General features: G+C 39.1%; 2 protein-coding genes and 1 long non-coding RNA gene across 4 annotated transcripts in view; 2 read left to right on the plus strand and 1 right to left on the minus strand.

Annotated features, from left to right (window-relative positions):
* The first annotated feature begins 11419 nt into the window (after window positions 1-11419).
* On the plus strand, window positions 11420-14118 carry LOC110064441 (dCTP deaminase-like). Its single transcript, XM_020771498.2, has one exon. It carries the CDS (start codon window positions 11629-11631, stop codon window positions 12847-12849), a length of 1221 nt encoding a protein of 406 aa, XP_020627157.2. The 5' UTR covers window positions 11420-11628; the 3' UTR covers window positions 12850-14118.
* LOC110064440 (centrosomal protein of 83 kDa-like) overlaps window positions 14091-25464 on the minus strand; it is a 32727-nt gene continuing 21353 nt past the window's right edge. For both annotated transcript variants that reach the window (XM_089287769.1, XM_089287763.1), the window contains 17 exons: window positions 25293-25352; window positions 25107-25178; window positions 24573-24628; window positions 24093-24149; window positions 23367-23496; window positions 22800-22883; window positions 20740-20768; window positions 20467-20548; window positions 19786-19863; window positions 19223-19284; window positions 18922-19001; window positions 18692-18755; window positions 17661-17772; window positions 16761-16861; window positions 16485-16533; window positions 15559-15672; window positions 14091-14608 (listed from right to left, as the gene is read on the minus strand). In XM_089287769.1, coding sequence (XP_089143895.1) covers window positions 14483-14608; window positions 15559-15672; window positions 16485-16533; window positions 16761-16861; window positions 17661-17772; window positions 18692-18755; window positions 18922-19001; window positions 19223-19284; window positions 19786-19863; window positions 20467-20548; window positions 20740-20768; window positions 22800-22883; window positions 23367-23496; window positions 24093-24149; window positions 24573-24628; window positions 25107-25178; window positions 25293-25352 — 1356 coding nt within the window. In that variant the 3' untranslated portion in view covers window positions 14091-14482. The remainder of the gene's footprint in view (window positions 14609-15558; window positions 15673-16484; window positions 16534-16760; window positions 16862-17660; window positions 17773-18691; window positions 18756-18921; window positions 19002-19222; window positions 19285-19785; window positions 19864-20466; window positions 20549-20739; window positions 20769-22799; window positions 22884-23366; window positions 23497-24092; window positions 24150-24572; window positions 24629-25106; window positions 25179-25292; window positions 25353-25464) is intronic.
* Window positions 21621-22027, plus strand: LOC149117923 (uncharacterized). The gene is made up of 2 exons (XR_016206651.1): window positions 21621-21700; window positions 21878-22027. It is a non-coding gene; the product is annotated as an uncharacterized LOC149117923 (long non-coding RNA).

A 25464-nucleotide genomic window follows, 5' to 3' on the forward strand; every position in this document is an offset into this window, starting at 1 on the left:
TTTGTCTATTTAGTTTGCCCACCTGCCATTTCGGCAACGTTTCACCTGTGTTGAGTTACTGTAAAATTTTGGTCTAATTTTTGGTGCAGGTTTGTACTCGCATTTTGAACCTTTTAGACCTGTTTTTTAGTTGGAAGATTCCATTCAGGGTGGACAATTTATGGTCATTTGGTTTTTATGTCTATCTCTTCCCACCCAACGTTGGTATCTCCTGATTAGCCGAGCGAGGTCAGCAGGTGCGATGTCTAGAACGGAGAATTCTTCGGAAACCGCTCCGTCGAGCACCGAGTTACTCTTTTAAGAATTTTCGATTTTTTCTGGCCGTCCCAGACTCCCCAAAATTCTCGGTCTCGGAAAATGCAGGCTCTAGAATACAGCTTGACACTGTATAGCATTGTTTGTGATGTCACTGACACTCCAGCTTACTTTTTCCGAGTTTGTCGATCGGCCAACCATGGAATGTGTTGAAAAGAAAAACTATCGCGGAGTATTGTTGCACTGATCAAGAATAAGGTACTTATACTTTATCTCTTCAAGTGTTTTCATGACAATCTGAATTTAATAGATATGTGGATTGTTTTACTCGCAAAACGTATATACAAATATATGAACATACGCAGCCTTTGCCGAGTGAGGGAACACGTGCAACCAGCTCTAACAGGTGCAAGAAAACAAGCACCAACCGGACGGGAACACGATGGAACGGACCTCAAGAGCGGGAAACATGCAGTCGCCGAGCATCGCGGAAAAGACAGTGTCAGCTAAGTGGCGATTGGTTTTGGTTTTTATCTCGGGCAAAATAAGACAAAAAACTGACATCCTTAACTCGTTAGAGTTCGTTTTCCCTTGATCTATTGACAGCTAAAACTAAGTAAAGAAATAAATTTAGCTCTTATTAACCGAGCAGGAGGTCTGTATGGGAGAATCTTGACCGAGGTCGTGAGTACAGACCGAACGCAGTGAGGTCTGTACACACGACCGAGGTCAAGATTCTCCTATACAGACCGACTTAGCTCGGTTAATAAGATGTTTATTATATGGCAAAGAAGAAAACTTTAATTCGTTTAATGTAACTGGTTTGCTGACATTTTGCTAGCGAACGGCGATGAGCTTAACTTAAACCTGCCGAAATATGCTCGTCCTCTTTACTTCTTTTTTTGTCATCAGGCTTTTTGGCACTTCCATAAATGATTAAGAAGAAAATAAAAGAAAATGGTGAACATTTTTGTATTTTAGTTTGCTACTTTTTCAACGCAAAATGAAACCGGTCTACAGATGCCGGTCTAGATGGGAAAATCTAGACCGCGGTCAATATCGATTTCAGCCAATCAAATTCGTGAATTCGGCAGTTCCCAGTCCGTGTGAGACACAGCCATATAATAAAAGTGGATATAAAATATAATATTGCTTTCCAAACTCAGTTTTACAAATTTGTTCTGATGTTGTCTAAGGACTCAAAACTGCAGCTATATGTCTACTTCGTTCGCAGCAACCAAAACGTTAAACTGCATTCATTAGAACGTAGACGTCGACAACGATTAATAAATATGATAATTTATACGATATTAGAAGTGTAATTATTCATGGAAATAAGTGAACTAATTTTGGTGTCTTCATTACGATTCCTAGCAAATTCCTTCGGACGGGTCAACCGGTCTCAACCGTTTTTTTGTTGCTGTTCAGTATCGGTTGTTAATAGTGGCACAGATCCAGTATTCCGGATAAATTATATTTCGCTGTCGCATTTTGATGAGAGTTTGTTAGTGTGACAAAGGAGTTTTCATCCAGTGAAGTTGACCGCACAATTCCACCACTGATATGATGCCGAGATCTTCCAAGTTCTGTGGTATCTTAAGTTGAATTAGCATGGCACAGAATGCGTTTCCGAGTTTTTAGGGTACTTTCAATCTGAATTGGCTGCTATTTGAATGTTTCTTCACTTGGTCCCCTTGATGGAGCTGACATGGTTCTTCCCTTCAGTGCCTTGTTCGATCTCCACCGAGCCGAGGCAGAACAAATCACAGCATCACAAGATTGTGATCTTATAAAACGGGGACATTTGTTCCCGCTTTGACTGAACTTTTCAAAATCTAGCAATGCCGCAGAGTAACGACGTTGTCTAACACGTACAGTGAGAACTGCTGGCCCGATTCTCGGAGGTTTTCTGCACCTTAACAGTTCCAGTGCAGCTTTCCTTCACTGGCGGTTTCTATACCAGTACAATAGTGGATTGACAAGAGAGTTTTACTGAAGTATTGCATGTTTCTGACCATCGTTAAGTGAAAACCTGGCCGAAAAAGGCAAACTTCTCCGAGAGATATAAACGACGATGATAGGTACAACCGAGACGCCAACGAAAACCGCAAGAAAGTCGGGTAAGCAACCTCTTTTTCGAGTTTCTTTTTGATCAGAACATTTACCGGGCAAACTCGAGCTCGGTTCCATTATTGCACTGCGAGGTAAGTCTTGACATAACTGATATGCTATAACTGAAAAGCAGAGGGCCCAGAAAATGCTTCCAATTACATCTGCGACAAATAAAAGTTCATAACGAACGCCAACCCCTCCATTATAACTGATGCAACAACTATTAGTAATACCGACAGCCATACAGCTCACGTGTGCTTGTTTACACGGTCCCTGGTAACAAGAACCTTGTACTCCATCCATTTTGCTATCGCCAAATACCTCTCCCAAGCAAGCAGGAGCAAATTAAGAAACGACGCACCGCAAACAGTAAGCAGTACAAAGACACTTATGAAAAATATCGGATAGATAATGATATCCTCAGATAAAACTCTCTGAACAGCTAACGAGTCTAACGTAATGGTCAGTGGCATAGATACAGCGCCCACCAAAAAATCAGCTAAGGCCACACTAGACAGCAGGATGTTCGAATTCTTTTTCAATTCTCTTCTCGTCTGCTATTATCACCAGCAGGTTTAATAGAATGGTAACGGGACAAGCAATGGTCGCGATGGCAACAATAGAGAAGTTGTGTGATTTAAGTGCCAGACGATTTGTGGTGACTGTGGGTCATCAAAACACCGACCTGGTTTCGTTGGAGAAATTGACGGATGATTCTGTATTCTCCACTATCATGATCGATACACCTCGTTAAATGGATGATTGCCAGCATGCGGACAATTCGTTTCTTGCTTGCTCGAGTCCTTTTTTTTTTCTGTGGTATTGTCTTTCTATCAATGCTCCGCCGATTTTGACACATGCTCGACCGAGTGGAAAATACAGTTGCTTAGGGTTGCTTTTCAACCTGCATGTCGAGTGTTACAATCCACCGTAGGAAAAAAGATGGTGGCTGTACATTTTACCACAATACCTTGCAAACCTAACACAGCTTATATGGCCCAAACAAAGCCAAATGTTTACAATATTTGTTCCTGTACTAAGGACATTGTGCAGCCTAGGTTTGAAGATTTTATAACTTTTCTGTACATTTTTATGAACGTTGTTAAGGTTTTCTTGCGCCAAGAACTATGGGTAAATATACCCGTCGCCATCTTTTTTCCTACGGAGGATTGCGGTGACGTAATAAGTTTTATTCAGTGTAGACATCCTTTTCTAGAACGGTGAACGTTTCTATTTGATAATTAGATTATGAGCTCCAGATATTCTGTGAGGTGATAGCTGATGAGGCCGAAGGCCGAATCAACTATCGCCTCACAGAAATCGAGAGCGAATAATCTAATTGTTTTAGTAGAATTCTAACTTAAATTAACCCAGAAAATGGTTTCCAAATATTTTTTCGACGTATTATTGAACTTTACGCTTTAACAAAATCGCACGTATTGAATTGTCCTTGTCCTTGCAGTTGTTTAGGCGCGCGCACCGGTTTTTCAATAATTTAAATTTTGTAAAGACAAGAATCCGTTTATGTTCCTCTTTTAGTCTTCTCAGAAATTTAATTATCCATTTACATCTAAACTTTCTTCCAAAACTTCGGAAAAACGATAAAAACGTCGCAATTCGTGGACGACCGACAGCTACTGCATTCTAATGGCTGATTGTGCACGAGTAGCTCAGCCAATCAGATTGCAGCATTTACATTAGTATACTAGTAGAATTCTACTAATCACTGATAGTGTGCACTGGCTCAGCCAATCAGATTACAGCATTTGCATTAGTATGCTAGTAGAATTCTTCTAAGTGTATATAGACTCATTTGTTGAAAAACACTTTAAATTGCACGGCATTTTAAATCCTAATTTAAACAAACTGAAGCAAGTACGTATACAGAGAAAACTGACGGGCAGGAAATTGATCGAGCGAACTCGTTGTTTTCTAATCATACTCAAATGTCGGTTAATCCCCCTATCAGTGAAAAGAAAAAATAAATACTGCTATTCATCTTCACATTTTAGTTTTTTTATTTCGCTGATTATCACTGATGCGATCGATGTTTTCTCAATGGCTGTTCGTTCACCTAAGTCAAGGTTACACACTCAGATATACCTATACATACGTATGATAAACGAAAAACTTTGCACAGTACAGTAGCTTCATTTCCTGAAATGGGACAATAAACAAAGCAAGGTGTATGTGTCTATTCCAGTGCGCCCACCTGTCGTTTCTATTGACGTTTCACCTGTGTTGGATTACTGGAGTATTTTGGTCAAATTTCTGGTAGTAACATCTCGTTGCATTTTAAAGCGTTCAGATTTAAGATAAGTTCAGGACAGGCATAGTTATATCACTGATTCAGTCACTACCCACTGCCCACTACAATTTCTTCGATGAAACAACAAAAATAGATTTCAACGTTAACATCATCAAAATAAAGACACTAATCCCATGATTCAACAAAATTGACGAAATAGTCATTGAAATTTCAACGCGAGTTATTCAGTTACAAATGCAAATACGATCTACTGGGAGTTTTCTTGAGTAGTCATGATTCCGTCGATATACGATCGGAAAATGCTTTATATCTGAGAATCGTCGTCCCTCACGTTCGACTTCTAACAGATTTTAAATTGCTCAGAGACAGTAACAAGCTTCTCAGTCCATAAACTCGGTGAGGAACAATTGCAAGAGCCGAAAAACCCGAATGATCTTGCAGGCTAATTGTCAAGAGAAAATGGCAAATTTTATATCATGAAATGGCTTCTCATTTTCTCTTGTTATTGTTTATAAGGATGGTTTTTAAACATTCTATGCTGCACTTTTAATGCTACGTCTGTGTAGAAAAGGAGAAAATGAGTTGGTTATCCTTTCACTTTAGGCTCGAAGGCAGTCGTTTTGTGAGGCCGCGTTTTTTGCCCCAAACCAGTGATCCAGCCGTATTGATCATGGTTCGTTGGGAGGAGGATAAACAACCGCGCTCCCAAAACGGCTGGAAATCGAGCCTACCTTTCTGGGGTTCGACAAAACACAGACCCCCGGTCAACTGACCTAGTACTGACCCCCTACTGACCCCCTACTGACCCCCCTATTGACCCCCTATAAATTCAACGGGAAAATAAAAATCAAAAAGCTCAGAACTAGTAGTGGGACAAATTCAAGTTAATCAATAAATTTAGCTTACCTGAAACTTCCAAGATGGCGGACGCGTTGCAGATTTCCGACTCCCTTCTCATTTGACTGAAGGAGTTGTCACGGAAAATCGAGCACAGAATAAGTTGGAATATCATCAAGTATGGTATTTGCACCCATTAGAAAATTAAGCAATGAAAATAGCGAGGAAATTCTGGCAAATTAAGGGCCTGGTTCCATGGAGGGAGGGTGCCCCAGCCAACCGGGCTACCCGGCTAACCGAGCTATCCTGGGAGGGCTAACTTCTCATACGTTTCTTTAGAAGACGCATTGAAGCGTTTACATGCTAGACAGGGTAGCCCGCCAACCCCTGCACCCTGTCTACTTGCCCTGGGCACCCGGCCAGGCAGGATAACTTTTGGCCATGTAAACGGTTCGTGCCGGGCTATCCCGGCTAGCCGATGTGAGATAAACTGCGAAAACATGGCGGCACGAGGTAAATTTTTTCGTAGTCATCATTAACAACAGTCCTATACACTGAAAAGAGGCCGCTAGCGGAATGAGCGATAAAAAAGTTAAATTTTCCGCCAAAAGGTTTCTTTGGTCGGCCATTTAGTTTATTGTGCCTAGCGGCCGCTCAAAAGCTAGCCCACGCAGCCCACTCACTGTCCCGGTGAGTTGCATGTAAAGGCGGGCTATGTATCAACCCCTCTAGCCGGGTAGCCCGGTTAGCCGGGGCACCCTCCCTTCATGTAAACAGACCCTAACACGCACGCGACTACATCAACCGGAAGTTTATCTTGGCAACCTTGTAGCCCCAGGTCCCTCGCCTTACGCATGCACAAACTACGTTGCACATGGCTTTAGTCATGGACGGTAAGTGGCATTACTGTTTTTCATCGATTTGCCTCTTATTTCGCACCAAGGACAAAGTTACCCATCGGTCGTCCAAATGGTTTATACTACAGTTACTACAGTTCTTAAAATGCGAAAACAAGGCGAGAGGCGTGGAACTACCTGATGAAATAATTCGTCTTCCGGTTGAGGATTTACGCGCGTGTTTGTGTCGCACGAGCAGTCCATCAAGAGCCTTTCGCGAACCGAAGTTGTGCCTAAATCCTATCGCTCAGAAGGACAACCGAGAAGTACTAGGAGCGAGTTTCCCAGTCGAGCAGTTTTCGGAAACTGTCGGCTATTCCAATATGGCGGACTATACCAATCACATAATATGCGAACTGCTAGTGGTAAAACTATGTTGATCAACAAGACAAGTACGTTTTTATTTATGTGTAGAGAGTAAAGCAGTGAATTGCTCGGCAAATGCTGTATATTTCTTTGGGTCTCTTCCCGTCTAGTTCGTAAACCGTAAATTTGTGAGGGTCTCCCAGGGGTTTGGGGGAACAAGGGAACATTGGCAAAATATCGAAGGGAACAAGGGAACATTAGCCATTTTTTGGGAACAGGGGAACAAAATTCGAAAAATTACGAAAACATTCTGATATAAGAAATAGAGAGCGTTATTTCGGAGTTTTTATTTATGGTCATTTATGCACCACCGTCGTTGGTTTAGCCCAGGTTTAGTCTAGAGTCAAAGAACTCAAACAAAGTCAAGGTTCTCAGCTGGGAGTCTGGGTTAGAGGTCACGAGGGTCACAAGTTGGCGGGAATCTGACGCTGTGGTTACAGATTGCCAAGATGGCGGGAAGATCGTTTGCCGATCGTGTTCTGTTGCCTGTCACTGCGGCAATTTATCGAAATGGCGAAGAAAAACCAACAATGCGTTGGTCCTTTGAAATGGAAATCGGAGGCGAAAGTGACAAGATTTTGTTTGATTTTATTTTTCGAGTAAGAGAAGGATTTGGAATCGCAGATCGGTGTAGCCAGCTAAAAATAGCGAGATTCAGAGTGACGATCAGTGTGAAAGATTTTCAAGTTACAGCGAACTGTCCAAAGGGCAGAGTATTTGAAATTGATTCCCAAGAACAGTGGAATGCAGAAATTACCAAAGGGATAACGAAGGAGCGGGAATTAATAGGTAGGTTGCCCAAATCTGACTTATATTATATTTAACGCTAGAAGAAGCTTATTTATTTATGGTCATTTGTGTTCATTCTTTAACCATGTATGTCCATCTTATTATCGGGCGATTCCAACTTAATTTTTTTCTTTATCAGAATATGTACTAAATGGTCATTTCCCTAAAATGCTATGGTATCTATTTTGGTAATAGTGAAGGTGTATGAGATCGAGTTGAAAGCTGCTTATACCCACATCAGCAATTCAGCACAGGCTAAGCGGGCTGGCACTTCTGCAGACGGAAATCCAGTGCCGACAGTGCCTGCAAAAGTAGCAAAGCCGTCAAAGCCAGCTCATATGGAAGATAAAAGGCTATACAAATGTTTGGAAAAGGATATGACTGAGGATCAAGTCCAACGAACTGAACGGCAAAAGACAAAATGGGGGCGATTCAAAGCAAGTAGGTTTATGGTTCCCTGTACCGTTTGCGTGACGGATAATTTATTTAATCATTACGCGTGATCGAGTCTTTAACACAAGTTTTGAGTCACTGTCGACATTACATGCGGTGTATCTTGCATTGAATTACATATGACTCGTGATATTACTACTAACTGTACAAAAGGTATTTGTGGTTTGTTTTTTATCTGGAATTTGCAATAAATTGTGGAGTCTAACACAGACCCTTTATTTATTTATATTATTTTTAGGCATTGAAAGAATGCATCCAGGTGCTTATGCTCAGAATGAAAGGTGGATTGTCTGCATATGTGGAAAAATGGTCATGCTGAACAAGCCTAGAGCATCTTTTTTTTTGGTCATAGTAAGTTCCTTTTCAGTTCCACTATACAATCATTGAGACTGTTGTCAGTGAAATATTGCTATTTTATCTGATTTTGAATGCTAGAATAAAGCGCGGGAAAAGTGTTCCACGGAAAACGGTGAGAAACATGAGTACAAAAGACAACCCAGGTACTGTGCCGATCAATCTCTATTTAACAGAGCAGCCTACAAGTCAGCCATTTGATTTCGGTAAGATTGGAGAGGTCCAAGGAGAAACAGTAGTTACCGCAAGGGAGAGGGGAGGAAAGGAGGGGTCAAGTGATCTTGTCCAGTCGTCTGGTGACATTGTCTATCTTGCCTCAGATGCTTCATCTTGCAAAATGAAATTGTATGTATTGCAGCAAGATGTAACCACTGCTACCAAAAAAGCAAGGGCAGTGTGCTTTGATGCCGATGTGTTCAATCTATTAACTTTCACAGAAGAGGCAGAAAGGGAATCAGTGTTAAGGACATATGCGGATCTTTGAAAGAAAGCTTCGTTAATGACAAAATTATTGAAATGACTGAGAACGAATTTATTCATTATCAATCTCACATAATCGGTCATGTAGAATCAGTAACCATCGAAGAGGCCAGGGAATGTGTAGGGGAAGATCAAGAGCAATCAAATACCACATTGAGAAGATCAAGAAGAGCAAGGAAGAGGGCAAATTTTGATGAGTTCATGTATTATGATGATTGACTTAGTTAGGTTTCATGCTAATCACACGCTGATGGATTGTGAATTTCGCTCAAATGCTTGAGATGATGTGTCACACAAATAGGCGGAACGTCACATGCAACATCTGTACTCTTCTTTTAATTTTTTTTTTTAAGGAGAAAATTGAGGGGGGGTAGGTGGTAAGCGGATTTGTTAAAAGGGGAACAAATAACGAAAATGTGTGGGAACATGGGAACATAGGGCAATTTTGGAAGGGAACAAGGGAACAAAGATCCCCCCTGGGAGACCCTCCTTAGTCGGCGCGTCGGGTATGTTATGGACGGATCAATGGATGAGTGAGTGAGTGAGAGATGTATGTATGTCACACCAATCAGATTGGATCTACTATAACCAGCCAATCAAATTTCTTGTCGCAAAGGTAAATGGTATGTGAGAAGGTTTGATCCCGACACAATTTAGAACGGCCATATTTATTCTTCTACAAAAGAGGAGGAAGTATTCATATATTGGGCTTACTTCGACATTTTCTGTGGGTTAGGCTGAGGATTTTAGTTACGAGCGAGATGAGCCTCGAGGATTGAAATAGTTCGTGAGTTCGTAGTATGAAAATGCAACGAGATATTTTTATTTTTAGCTACAAAGGTAACTTGATACTTTTGTTTTTCACAAGGAGTAAATTCAATTAGAGGTTACGAATCATCGCTTCTAGTTCTTAGGACATGTTTTAGAGGAGACGAGACTATTTAGATTTGAAACAGTTCTAACGTTTACAACAGTAAGTGCAGGTGACGATTGTTTTGTTCTTGTTGCATGCAAATATAACGAGATATTTTTATTTTTTAGTTACAAAGGGTAATTTGACACTCTTGTTTTTCACAAGGGAGTGAATTCAATTAGAGCTGACGAATCATCACCACTTGTTCCCACGAGATGTTTGCTATCTTTAGTTACAAATGGTAACTTAAAACTTTTGTTTTTTATATGGGAGTAAATTCAATTAGAGCTGACAAGTTATCGGCTATTTTCCCCAGGATATTAAACAAAAAAAAGCTTTCATTTCTGGACGGTTTTTACATCTCTTCAACAGCAGTTTATTTTTATTAGATGGGCATTTTATGACATTCTTTTCAGTCCGATATTTTTAAAGGAAAAAGTATCAAAACTGCTCAAATGTTCTTTGAAGACTGCGTGGCACCAAGTTAAAGTGCAATTTAATTAAATCAGACTTTCAATGTGTCAGAGAGGTTTTTTTCTCTTTCTTTAAATTTTCGGTGAAGTTGTGTTGTTGTGTTGTGTTGTGTTGTGTAAAAAGGGTAAACTTACGACTCGTATAAAATGCGAAAAGGTCTCTTAACGTGAGTATTTTTGAGCAAAAACTCCTCTTGGGGGTTGGAAGGGCTATGTGATCGGTGAGTGAGGGAGTTATGCATGTGCACGTGTCACACCAATCACAGTGTGGGTTTTATCAAAGAACGAATCAAAGAAAAAAAGTAAGATGGTATCTACATTAATCTGGAGACGTGTCAGATTACTGTAGTTTGTTCAGTCAAACATCCTATGGCTTACTATTTAGCTATCTTACCATGACCGATGTAACATCGTATGCACATCATAAATTCCCAGTTTCTTTCTTGTTGTACACCGCAACCAAAATAACTTGTCGAATTAACCAAATCATTACTGTAAACAGCTCCATGAATGCTCCTATCTCCGAGACTTCACAAAAAAAATAACTCTTGCACGCCTTGCGTGCCTATGTTGTATAAATTAAGTGGACTCAAATCTATGCACAGTTTTATTTGTAGAATAGTTTGATACATTGCTCTTTAGTTTTATGCTACACTAGAATCACTCTACAGTAATATTTTCAGTTTTCTGTGATCTTGTCCCTCTGGCCGGTTGGATCTTGAAAATACTACAGGCTAGAGGGAGAGCTTGTGTATAAGGTAATTGGACTCTTAAGTCCATGCACAGTTCTTTTCGCGAGCCTGCTCATGTGTCAGCGTTTCCCTTTGCTTCAATTTCCAATGCGAACGAAAACAATATTTGATGATATTCAAGCTTATTCTGTGCTCAATTTTCCGTAAACAAAACCTCCACTAAACAGTCAAAGGAGAACAAGAGAGTCGGAAATCTGCAACGCGTCCGTCATCGTGGAAGTTTCAGGTAAGCTAAATTTATTGGTGAACTTGAATCGGTCCCATTGATAGTTCTGGGCTTTTTTAATTTTCATTTTCTCATTGATTTTATAGGGGGGCAGTAGGGGGGTCAGTAGGGGGTCAGTTGACCGGGGCTCAGTGTTTTGTCGAAACCCACATTTCAGTGCTTTCACTCAGCAAGAGAAACTTCCTCGTCGAGACAAAACTTAACGGCGGGGTAGGGGAGGGGAGTTAGGAGGGGAGGGGTGATATTCTGTCCTCTCGCCAGATTTCACTCGCGTCCGGACAAGATGGCGGCTTTCAGGACGGTTCATTGCCCAGTTGAATGAGTGGGTAGGACTGGGACATCTGTAATATGTGGTAATATTTACACAAGGAAAATACTTCACTGAAATTGCGTGGCCATTTGTTGCGAAGATGAAAGCAAGTTAAGCTTAGTTCTGGACTACGAACTCACGAAATGTTGAATCAGTCAACAAGACGTGTAAATACGGGCATCACTGCTGAATCTCTTTATTTAGCTTTAGCAATGTGGATGGAAATGTTCCCGGAACACACTGTGGAACAATTTGATCCAGTAGAAAGCAGGGAAACTACAGCAGATTCAGGTAAAATTAAGGACGTTTATAGGAAAGTCGGATGCGTCCTCGCACAAGAAAACGGCCGTCTTCTGGCAGTGGACCACAGTCGCGACGGTGTGCATGGATTAGCTGGCTTGCTTGTGAAACTTCACGACAGAGTCAAGGGTTGCAGTGCTTTCTTGTCACGGAAGCCATGTACGTACTGTGCTAAGCTTTTGGTGCAAGCTGGTATCACTGCAGTTTCTTATCCGCCTGTTGAGCCGGAGTATCGCCATACTACGAAAGAAGAAGAACGAGTTCGGGTCTTATTTGATGCTGGTCCAATTTATCAAAGTGTTTACTTCCCTCAAGTGAAGACAGATTTACTGATGTCAGATCAAGAGTTGCTAGCAAATGGGATATTGTTGAACGATGTTCAAGAGTTCCACCGACTGGTGTCTGAGAGATTTTGGAACGAGGAAAGCTCGAGGCGGATGACGGGCAGTTCAATTGAACAAACATACAATGATTTTCAAAACCTTGCGAAATGGTTTACACAAATTTATCTCCCTCTAAAGCATTCGAAGTTGAAGCTGTCTGCACACAGCGAAGGAACCGGTGTCAGCTTTCCAGAGGGAACTACTAGAGTTTTCGATCCCGAACATAATTTCCATGAAGAACAGATTGCTAAACATATGCTTGGGTTAGCAATGATGACAATTCAACGGACTGTTGAGCCGAAAACTGGCGTGGGTTGCGCCATCATGAAGAACAATGACGTAATGGCGGTTGGATGGAATGGATTTCCTTCTGAAGTAATCGAAGAAGACTTTCATAATCTATCTGATCAAGAACGGGACAAAAAATATCCATTCTTCATTCACGCGGAACAACATGCACTTCTCATGCGTAACACAACAGACGTCACGGGGGGTATTATCTTTGTCACGAAAATTCCATGTCACGAATGCACTCCTCTAGTGAAGGTTGCTGGGATAGAAACAGTAGTGTTGGCGACACCACTGAAAGCGATAAAGGAAAGTTATCGTCTTAATTATGACATTTTTCAAGAAGAGGTTAAGAAAGGCACTTTCCTATGCTATGAAATGGTAACAGTTTAGCATTGCATAACAGTTCGGTAAAAAGGCGAGCTGAACTTATGGTGGAATGCTTGATACTTTCCCCTTATTGTTAGCCTTATTTGCTCATATTGTTCAAGAATTGTTAATTTCGGGATACCGACACGATTACGTAACTTTATTCCTTTAAATCGTAACTAATGGTAATGTGTATTTTTCTACTTAGCCTTAGTTAACAAAAAACTTAATGAGCTCGAGATTTCTACGAAATGATAGAGCATAGAGAATCCATTGAACCAATTAAGACTTAAATTAAATACATTTGGCTGACGCAAAGCCAAGGAAAAAGTGTGCGAACGAGGCGCAATTGGCTTTGGTTTTACATCTGATTGGATAAAAAAGAGGCGCGAGTCTTTTAAGCCAATTGTGTAGCGTAGCAATACAGAACCAATGACTTTTCGACACTCAAAAACCGCGCTTGGTAGTTGATGAAGCCGCTTCAAATAACGGTGTTCAATTATTTCTCGTCTTGGTACTGAACTTTTTAGAAAAATCGCGCGGACTGAATTGCCAAACTGCCGTTGTGTACGCGCGCTCATCAGTTTCTAAGAGTGTCCTTATTTCCGAGACCTCCTTCAAAATTTCGGAGAAACGAGGAAACGTTGCCATTTTATTGACTACAGCAAGCCACTCATCACTAATAATGACTGATAGCGTGCAGTGGCTCAGCCAATCAGATTGAAGCGTTTCCCGAGTGGCTACTAATGGGTTTGAAAGCACATTCTTTCTGATTTTCATAAAAAGCGCATACATTAAAAAAAAAACGCTGTCCGAAGTTAAGACGTTTCAAACATATGAGCCTTATCGTATATGTAATGTATGGACAACGAAAATCGCCGACATCATTTACATCCCGTGCGCATGTGAAAATGGCAGCTGTTCTGTTTTCTCACAGCAGCGTTTTCGACGTGGAAGACTGTGAAAACGGTAGTGTGGATGAGCGGCGTTTTTGGCGAAAAAGCATAAGTGTGGACGGGGCCATGGCGGCCATGTTGGTGTTCCCAGACAATAGGAAATGTTTACATGAGGAAAGAACTTGTTCCCGAACGGGAGAAATTCTAAAAGAGGTAAAAAACGTTCTCTGGTAAAATTGTATAAATTGGGAGAAATTCTATTGTTTGCGAACATCAACATGGCTGCAGTTACGTCATGTGAAAACACTAAATAGGGTTCACTTAAAAACAGTGATCAACATGTAGACAAAAGTGTGATTCTGTAAAAAATAAAATACATTTCATATTTTAATGCTAATGCTGGCGTAAATGAACCTAAAACACTCCATTTTCTTTTTTCTTAAATCATACACGCTTTGATAAAAATGTTACACATTTTTCAAAAGAACTGCAGCACTGAATGTATTACAAACACGTTCTGATCTTTCATTGAAAATAGACCAATTTCCAGATATTAACAACAGACCTCAGAACGAGGCTCTTGGAATAAACCCCACAAACTCTGTATTTATTTCCCAGAGCCTCGTACTGAGGTCTATTGTTTTACGCTGAATTTTAATATATCGAAATTGGTCTATTCTCCCTTTGGAAAGCAAGGAATAAATACAGTATTTCATTATAGTGTCGACTCGAGGCATGGTGATTACATCAGCAGCGTGCTGTTAGCTGATACTCATGTCCCCTGTGGGTCTCTCTGAGTTCGTCAATAAGTCGCTGATATGTTTTTGGTTCTCCTCAAGCTCTTCAAGTCGTTCCCGTACTGTTACGATATCACGTTGCTGTCGATCCTAAAAGAAACCAAGGGTGCAGGATGTCTCTTTGTGTCTATGATTTACGTATCATACGTGGCATTTTATTCTTCACACTAAAACATATGAAATAGGCAATAGCTCAGTTGGCAGAGCAGTACGGATTTTCCTTCAGGCTTCTTACAATCGCTTGAATTACAAATAGAACCGTGAAGATCATTCTGTTTACTTCACAATACTAAGACTTCTACATCTAAGGCTATGTTCCATTGGGATGAACCGTTAGTTGGGTTTTTTCGTGTTCCATTAGGAAAAAACCCTTTTCGGTTGGTTTGGTAGATCAACTTTTTCAACCGGACGCAAACCAGGTTGAAAAAGCATTTGCGTGATTATGTCGCGTGATTGTAGCTCACGTAAGGGCTATTCCCAGGAATTACCGCGTTTCAACCGAAAACGGTTGGAAAAGTGTTCTACTGAGAAACGTCAACCGTATCAACTCAAACCGGTTGCGGTTGAAACGGTTGATCTCAATAGAACACGAGCTAAGAAATCCAATTTCATCGGCGCGCGGGGGAAGGAAATAGTACAACACAAACTTCCCTCACTATGCCACATAAAGGAAATAAATGAACAGAAGAAAACCACAAGGAAATCTACATTAATACAATAACCTTGGGCTGCCCAGAGCTATATCGTGTAGGGTCCAAAGAAAGTGTACAACAGTGTCATACCGAACAATATTACGGTTGGTGATGGCATACCGCCGCCGCTACATCGACGTTCACGGCGTTTCAGCTTGATGGAAGAGAAAACATGGATACCTGTTGTCATCCTTCGCAATGAAACACGCGAGCTTCGATGAAACCACGGTAAAGGAGGTAGTAAACCAACAAAGCTGAAGGGAATTATGATAATACTGAGCTTGTTCACACTCTTTTGTTGGACAACCTTGCTGGGAACAGCAGTAAACTGATGACATGTAAAGTTACCTGATCTACAGAGGTGTTAAATGGTACAGGTGAACTAGAAGTAGGAATAAACGCCAACCCAATACCCTGGCTACTGTCTAGAACACTCTTGAAACGATTCTGTCTTTTCCTGAACTGTGAAAAAAGAAACAAAGCCTTGTGTTTAGCAGCTGAGTGTAGCAGTTTAATAGTTACGTTTCCAGTCATTGGAAATTTTGAAAGGAACCCTCAGAAGGTATAAGGCCTCGCCGCCAATTACCCGCTTAATTACCCACCACTTTCTACCGTTTGGCCTCATATCTCAGTCTGTAGAGGAATGATGATTTAATTGGGATGTCGTTGGAACGAATTCCACCAAATTCAAGAAAATTTGTCATTGCCGTTAGAGGTCCCATTTTAACAATAATAATAATAATAATAATAATAATAATAATAATAATAATAATAATAAGGTTCTTATTGCGCATTTAGAATTTAGAATTCTCAATCCGCGTACAATTGCATATGATTAAAAAGAATAAAAACCTAACTAAAAGATGCAATTATTAAAATCTATGACTAGGTTAAAAAACTAACCTTTCTAGGGCTAACATAAGAAGGAAATTCTAGGGTTATTTACATCAAATACGATGTATGTTGAGTTGCTAAGCCGCCAGGCAAACCAGCATGTGAATTTTGTTATAATAAAGTTAGCTTTAAAGATAATGAAATGTAGCTGCATATGAAATGTAGTTCATTTGGAGCACCGCCTTAACCAGAACGAAGAAAAGGAAAGAACTCTGACTTTTCATTGAGTTCTAATAATAATGATCAGAACATATTTTAATTTAACCAGGGTAAACCCGTCAGCAAATGCTGTTATCAAAGGGTGCCCTAAGCAACTAAAAATAGAAATGAATTAATAAAATCCTTAACAGATTACAACATTACAATAGTTACACCTGTACCTTCTCGAACTGTCTCTTTATCTTCTCATTCTCCAGCTCCAAATGTTTTCTGCAAGAAAAAAGAAATGCTCCATGATCAATCCGTCGAGCAACCAAAGTTCTCTCAATAAATATTGGTATAGAGTAGTTTGAAGTAATTTTAAAAAATCAATCTGTTTTAAGCAATCTGACGAGCTTGTTCATTAGTAAAAGCAAACGAGGAATACTGTGAAACAAAGATCACACGATAACCATCAAAAGTAACACGATAATGATATATGTTGCTCAAGCACTTACTTGACTGAATCTCTCTCCAGTTTCAGTTGTTCTTCTTTTGCCTCTAAAACTTGCATCTTGTCGTGAAGTTGACTCATTTCTTCTTTGTGTTTCTTGGATTTCTGTGGAGAAGAAAACATTTAACAACATTGAAACGAACTCAGGGAGTTACTCGAAGGCTGAAAAATTTTCAATATTATAAAGACAATCTGTCAGTTGTAAACAGGATAAGATATGTGCTTTATAAACTGCCTGGCGTATCAGTTGATTTCTTAAAGAAGCTCAGTCACGGTGTTTTGTCTTTTTCTTTTGGCCACGTACATAATCTCCTTTACATGGAAGGAAACTTTAAAATAATAGTTTACTCAGATAGAAAAACATCAAAGAGATAATATTAAACCATGCATAAAGGAACACGGATGGCGAAGATTGACACGGATTGCAAACGACGAATTTGAAAAATTTAGGCTAAACTTTTCAAAATGTGCAAACCGTGACTGAGCTCCTTCAGGGTTGGTTTGCATAAGATCACCACGAGTCCTTTCAATATTAAAACACAATGTCCGACAGGGCTTGGATCAAACAGCGATGCAATGCACTCTGGTATATCTTTCATCCCAACGATGGCTACAATGTCTGGAGAGAAATCTATCCCGGCAACAATCATTGCGACTGCTGTTCAAAGAGTTGTTTCCATATGATCGCAACGATAGCTGCATGGACTTCTCTTGCAGCAGTCGTAGTGATCGAAGCCTTAAGCTTTAGAGGCTCTCTACCTATCTATGAATCACTCTTTGTTTTCTTAGGAAAAAGAACAAAGTAACCATGACGTCACAGCATACTATTCTAAGAGTCGCATACAAAGCTACAACAGACAGACTGATTTTACAAGGTTACATGAAATCTTCTCGCCTTCCATACCTTTTTATACTCCTTTTCACGTTTCCTTAAATTTTCTTCATTTCCTTTTAGCTTTTTCTCCAAGTCAGTTATCTGTTTTTCCAATGCATTCTTTTCGTCCTTCCACTGTTGCCTGAGTACCAAAAAGTAAACAATGAAATAAACTTTTTTAAATGAAAACTCAATTTCTCTTAGCACAGTAATCCTCCCATGTTAACAAGACATAAAAAGTGTCACGGAGATCCCCACTCTCTAGTTAGCAGGATTAAAGCATTAGAGGGAGGTTGTAATCTAACATACTTTATCACGTATCGTATACAGGTCGAGCCACGTTAATGACGCCATGGCAAACAAGAAAAAGTACCAACAATTTGAAAACAACAACAACAACAACTTGACTAAAACCTGGTTTAAAAGGCAGAAATTCTAACAGAAAAGTCCTTTCGCTCTACACGTATGGAGCGCACTCACGAAAGTTCTCTAGGTAATTATTGCAAATGTCTCACCCCCGAAGGCTTGTTGCTGTAGTACATGTATATCCAACAACTGACTTGGTCGCACTTTTGGAGAATTGCAACTAACATGCACATTTATGTTTAAAACACTAATAAATGACCGCGAAATACCCCCGCCTTCTTCTGAAACACTCACTGCTTGTCAACAAACAGCCATATTAGTTTTAGCTGTCACGTGATTTAGCTTAAAGTGTTTCTCCACCGATATGGTTATCTTTTGTTATTTATTTGTTTATTTATTTATTTGTTTATTTATTTATTTGTTTATTTATTTATTTGTTTATTTATTTGTTTATTTATTTATTTGTTTATTTATTTATTTATTTATTTGTTTAGAGCGGTTTTCAATTGAGTGTCGAAAGTAATTAGGCAATTACTTTGGTTTTGGTTTTGGTTTTACTATGGTTTGAGATTGGCTGAGTAGTCTAATTGGTAAGTAATTGGTTTGGTTTTGGTTTTACGACACTCAATTGAAAACCGCTCTATTGATTTTTATTTATTAATAAGTATTAATTTATACCGTATATTAATTAATACCTATTCTGTTCAAGACTGCTCCGACTTTCCTCTTGCTGTCTCTGAAGATCTGATCTTGCAATACCTTAAACAAACATACAGAATAGAATAGAAATGTTACAAATGGAGATATGTACTTGACAACAGTGAGTATTGAATACAGAGTATACAGTCAGACAAAACTGATGCAACACCAGAGCATTGCCATTAACTGCACAAAGACAAAATGACATTGTCAAGTAAATTCTTACTTAGTTCATCGTTGAGTAACTCCAGCGATGTTTTAAGTCTTTCGTTTGCTGCCAGTAGTTGCTGTTCATTGCTCAAGAGACTGGAAGAAGAAAAATCCTGCTACGTTACTTCATTGCTTCAGACTGTTTGTAAAATAAATTGTTCTGGTGAAGAGCGTAAAAAGAATTTAGCATCAAACAAAAAGATTGTTTCCAAGCATAACAGCCCATCAGGCTCGCATTTCTTTTCTTGTATAGGTGAATATCTATGGTGACTCGTTCCTTGTTACACTAATACTGCTATATTAATTATAAACCTCACCTTTGACACTGGTTTTGTAATTGCTGCTGTTTTTGTTTTAACTCTTGTGTTCGCGATTTTTCCTGTTAAGAGCAAAATATGGCAGTATTTATTTACGTGGTGTTTTTAAAACTTCATATTAGTGCGCTCGACTCCGGATCTAGCGGTCCGGATTCGATCCCGGACCGGGGACATTGTGTTGTGTTCTTGGGCAAGACACTTTGCTCTCACAGTGCCTCTCTCCACCCAGGTGTATAAATGGGTACCGGCGAATTTAACGCTGGGGGGTAACCCTGCGATGGACTAGCATCCCATCCAGGGGGGAGTAGAAATACTCCTAGTCGCTTCATGCTACTAAAACTGGGATAAGCTCCGGCCTGATGAGCCACTTGGCTCGTATGCAGACTTTTATAAAACCTCACAGGGAAGTTGACCTTCGTTTTAACATTATATTCGTGTTCTTGAGTGATGTGGCCAAGACCTAATTGAACTCTTTCTTTACAATTTATCACCATGAATTATGATATCTCAAGTGATGAAATACGAATGACTCCAGTGCTTCTTCAACAGTTGTATTTACCAACCTTCTCGAGGTCATCCGCTATGTTCCGTGTTTCTTGAAGTTGTGTCCTCATTTGATTGCATTCCTTCTCTGCTAAGTTCTATTTGAAATGAAACAGTGATTTATGATCACCAAAACAACAATACTAACGTTGAATGATGAAGCCAAACGCCGCTAACTCCAGTCTACTCGTTAATCATGTCTCACATTGAACATAAGCTCTTCTCTCGTTTCGATGTCAGTCAGTATTTCATTCGATTTCCATTGAACACCGAGACCTGTACTGGAAATACGACGCGTAGCAAAGTAATTCTGACGTACAGTAATTTAGATTGCCTGGTGATCAGGTGAAATATTGTCTCAAATGTTTTGTCTTCCTGGTTGAAATAAAGACTACATGTATGAAGTAAAAGGTAATATAAAATCATCAAGTACCAGGAAAGGTCAGGATAACTATGACTCAATTTAAAGATGACTTGATGAGTTCTTAATGAGTTTGAGCTCTGACAAGTATTGTCATTGAAAGATGGCTGGATGTTAACAATGCCAACATTTTTTAATTACATACATGTAGTTCTGATCACTGCTTTTTGTGTAAATTAATCAGATACATTTGACTGTCTGAAAAGAAAGTAACAGAATTGCTATCTTTTTCCACTGACGAGAACGTAAGACGCAAAAGCCAGCATACAGTTTAACAAACCTTGACCTCTGCGGCCGATCTGAGCTGGTCTTCAAGTTTCTCAATCTGAACATGATACGCAGCCTCAGCGTCCACTTTCGCTCTGCGTTAACACAAAGATTAAGATAGTCTGGGTTGAATTACTAACAATGAAATCTTTTGTAAATGTCACTTCTCTTGCAAAGTTAACACCAAATCAATCCCCTTTGAAAGTTCCTTGGTTTTTTTTTGTTCGCATCTTATCGATTCACTGCCGTTAAGAGACTGTCAATTATTGCAAAGTAAGATCAATACCTTTCCATTTGTCCCACACTAGCCTCGAGCTAAAGGGAAAAAAAGAAATACAGAGAGATTCAGTTATGTACCGCTGAGCTGCCATGAGCTTATTTCTGAGCCACCTTCCAGTTTAACATTACAAAGCAACAAAATCAATGACGTTAAAAAAAAAAATCAAAAGGAAAATCCTTTCGAGTATTCTTTTTCATTGCAATACAATTCACTTAGCTATAAAAAAAGTGCGAAAAAACTTTTCTTAAAAACATTTAAGAAATTTTTCAAAGCGGTTTAATAATACACGATGTTTCGACGTTCTCGGACGTCATTATCAAGTCAAAAAAAACAGTATGAATATTCTATAAATACAAGAAAAACAATAGTTCATTAAAAAGAAAGGTAACATAAGCTAGAACTTCCTGGTTATTCATCAAAGAACTGAGGCCTAGCCCTAACACTCAGAGTGGTTCCATCAGTGCTAAACTCTTTATTTAGCTTGTAGCATATTTTTATGTTACCTTTCTTTTTAATGAACTATTGTTTTTCTTGCTTTCATAGTATATTCATACTGTTTTTTTTTTTTTACTTGATAATGACGTCCGAGAACGTCGAAACGTCCTGTACTTTTTTTTACCGTTTTTTTTTCCAATTTCTTAAATGCTTTTAAGAAAAGTTTTTTCGAAATTTTTTACAACTAAATGTTTTAAAAAGTCGCTTCTTTTTAAAATACTATTCAAAACATTCATAGTAATATGCAAAGTTGAAATACGTAACAATACTGCAGTATTCTCGACTAAGCAAGCATTCTTTGCACTGGTCACATAATAGGCACCTTAAGATATCAGGACGGAACGAGCTAGGACGGCTACCGGAAGTAAATTAACTCAACCGGGCATGCGCACGAGAACTCTCGACTCATCTCTCAGCCGTCCTCATCTCGTCGAGGACGCCATTTCACCCGACTAGCCGTCATATCGAAAACGTGAGTATTTTGCACTTGTTTTGCCCCGATAACTGTTCCAATCGACTTTATTTTCAGTTATATTAATAGGAATGTTAATAAGGTTCACATTTTTCGTGATTGTAGTGTAGAATACTACGCTGAGATACGAAAATGTGAATAAAACTATTCCTCGTCTGTTCGTTTGTGTTTCTGCAGTCACTGTTCAGACGCTATCACGAGTGTGCAAGTTCAATACAAACTGTATGCATTGAGAATACATCAGTGTAAGTACAGTCGATAAAATGTTGTACGAATAAATGCCATAGAGCATCTATCGAGCAAATAAAATACACATTTTCAAACTGATGTTTAGTTGTTTTTTTATACTACCCGGAACTTGATGCAACGTTTGTTTTATTTTTATAATGCTTGTTACAATTACAGATGGAAATTGAAACGTTCACCAAAAGTCAGGATTCTTCGGCGAGAGAATTCTCAAACGCTCTGGTGGTAAAATGTCATCTGAAGCAGGTCGATCAGATTGTTCGCTTAATATTTTTTCATACGGAAATTCTGGATTCTCTATTAAAATATTGACAGATGTTTGCTTCGCTTCATTGTAAAAAAAAGAAATTCAGCATCGCTGTTCACTATCGTTTAAGCCTAATAGGATAAGATTTCTACCATCTCTTTTATAGTCTAATGGATGTCATTGCTTCTGTGAATAGCTTGCGCGAGGTTCGAATTATTGACGTCGCTGTCCTTTGCGAAAATGCACGTCTTAAGCATTTCGTTTTTGGCGACACGACGGGACCCGCCAAAGTTTCCCGCTTCCACTGCCGTTGCCGTCCTGGCCTTCCCGTCCTCGTATCGTAAGGTCCCTAATAGCTCTACAACAAATACGGAGGCGACTCGTTCACTCCGTTCACACAGCGAAGCGCGGAGAAGGGATCGACCCACCCCTCCACAATCATCGTGTGGGTCGTACCGTTAGACCTCCCCTAATCTACGGAAATCTTAGCTTAGTCCGTTGGTCAATCATTATTCCCAAATCTTACATGTGTTTCAACTGAGTATGAATGGGAGTGTTGTGAAACACATAGAATACTGTTGAACCATATTATTCCATTATACTGACCTGAAGCTTCGCTTGTTCGAGCTGAGTGATTTTCTCCCATTCTGCTTCTCTTGCTGACTGCACACGTTTACTCAGTTCATGTTCCTGGTTAAACAGCATGTAGTTACTCAGCAACACAAACTTTCAACAACGCAATTACAATGATCTCGAGAACAATAAGATTTTAAAATTTTACTGTGTCTCAAGAGAGGGTATCTCTGTCCTGATCTCAGTAATTTACCATCAGTTTGAATCTAATGCACCTTGGATTTAAACTGAACTCACTCAATCAATGACCAGAAATTCATATTTTGCATCCCATTGCTGGGAACCTTAAACCGTCACAAACTGTAGAAACTGCTTATGATAGCGCCTTTTTTAACTCTATAAATGGATCTGAGTTGGATGTTCAGTATAGAAATGTATACATGTAATGACATTAAGTACAATATAACTCATCAGCTGAGAAATTTTACATGTTAAACAACAACAAAATTAAAACGCTCTGTGGTAAAAACCAAAGCATGTTGTGATTGCATTTTGTGCCTGTACATTGGTGAGATTACCCTAGAGTTGAATGTTACTTACCTTTTCATCAATTATTTTCTTTAGATGTTCTGTTGTTCTTTCTAAAACCTGAACTTTGTTGTTATGACTTTCAATTTCTGCTTTCAGTTCATCACGGTCTCTTTCTAAGTCTCCTTTGTTCTTCATTAAACTAAGACATGAAATGCAGTGAGTGTGAGAAATACTACTTTAACCATACATGTGTAACTGCAAGTATCGCTTGATCCTCAGTAATATTACTGTTGTTTTATCTCATCATGTTAAACCTTTATCGTTAGGACAATTTATTATGAAAAGTGTGTTGATTATCAGACAGAGTCAGTATAATTATCTGTTTATTCTACTGACAAACTGGTCAATGATCAAATGTCCATTCTGCTTGCTGAAAGTTGGGTCATGGAATCTGCTATTAATACTGAACATGCAGAGTATCACTTCCGCTGGGCTTATTCTCTCTTTACGTTTGGCTTGCTCAAAAAACTTGCACTGAAGGGAACTCAACCAATACTTGCCTCACCCAAGATCAGAAGTCATTGTACATGTGTACGATACCTATATGTTTTACCAGTTGTGCTAAAGTTTGATGAGCTCAAAGCTGACATGCCAACCATGAGTGAAAATATTGTTAACGCTGACAGGTTTTAAAATGTGTTCCTGCAAATCATTAGGCCTTCTTATAAACAGCAAATTATCGTCTTTTCAACAAGGTAAACAGACAGTTTATCATGTATGAACAAATGAACAAACCTCATCTTTAAATTGCTCAATTCGACCTTGTGTTTGTGTGACATTTCTTCCATTTGGCTGAGAACAGGAAGTAAGAATCGTTAAAATGCAATTATGTTCAGCAGCAGCTTTGCAAAATATACCAGTTACGCAACACTTTTGAGTGGTATACCATGGAATATCCCACGAGTCATTTGTATTTTCTCGGTATACACACAAGTCTTTAAGCGAGTGTGTATATCAAGAAAATACAAGTGACAAGTAGGACATTCCATGGTATAATATGAGAGAGCATTCATAACTATTTTATACCATGCCATAGAAAGTACAGTGGCCAGCACAATCAGTGTGACATACGCGCAGTGCATGATGGGAAGGTTGGATGTAATACCGTCGAATAAGCAACAGCTTTCCTGTATTCTGATTGGCTGTATTTTCTATGGCATGGTATAAATTAAGATACATGTATATGCATGATGCAATACATGTATTTCTCATTACCTTTTCTGTGACATAGTCTCTTTTTCCAGTCTGTTTATTTCTGTCGTCATCTCATCCTAAAAACACCAAAACAATCGCATACTTATTCACAAAAACACGACATAAGTCAGAATAATAAAAATGCTTACTTCTACATTTAAACAATGAGTGTTAAACAGTGGGTATCATACATGTATAACAACAAACAATGAATAATGCAGTTCATCTGATAAATCTGGGTAGCTAACTGCAGTGTAATATCTTTTTCTCTGATTTGTTAAAGCACTGGTTTGTAAAAAATTAACACCAAATTACAAATTTAATCATGTTTATGATCAGTACCCAGCTTTATTTAACTAATTTGATGCTCATTAATTGTATTGGCATGGCCACACTCTCCCAAGAATCTCCAATGGTTCAGTGGCAACACTTCTGATTGGTGAATACGGAAGGACCATAACGATAAATGTGTTCAACTTTGCACACTTCAATATGTATATGAACAACAAAGTACCTTATCTTACATACTGTATTAATAGACATGTTTATTCTAACCTGTGCTTCATTGTTTTTCTCTAATTCTTCCTGTAAAGTTTGACATTGTAGCTTTAAAGAGTCACGCTCAGTCTACAAAAAAAGAAAACAATGTCATTACAATTGCTGGTCACATCGTTGTACCAGTTAGGTATAAAAGTTACATGTGTAAGCTAGCCTGCAACATAATCACTGTACATTTTGTACCTCGAGAGATTTACACTTAGCAGTCATTTCTGTCAGCTGCCTTGCTTGCAATCTGGATACCTAAAGGTAAACAGGTCCAAAATAAAAATTGCGTATTGTTAAATTATCCAATCTTGTTTCCTTTCAAACTCTTCACATTGCACTAAAATTAATGCACAGACAAAGATTACAT

Source organism: Orbicella faveolata, unplaced genomic scaffold (genome assembly GCF_042242905.1).
Source record: "Orbicella faveolata isolate gen_17 unplaced genomic scaffold, um_ofav_v1 contig_1, whole genome shotgun sequence".
Taxonomy (NCBI): domain Eukaryota; kingdom Metazoa; phylum Cnidaria; class Anthozoa; order Scleractinia; family Merulinidae; genus Orbicella; species Orbicella faveolata.

Bases quoted from the DNA above. Each gene is read 5' to 3' on its own strand.
- LOC110064441 (XM_020771498.2), top strand. From the start codon at position 11,629: ATGTTGAATCAGTCAACAAGACGTGTAAATACGGGCATCACTGCTGAA.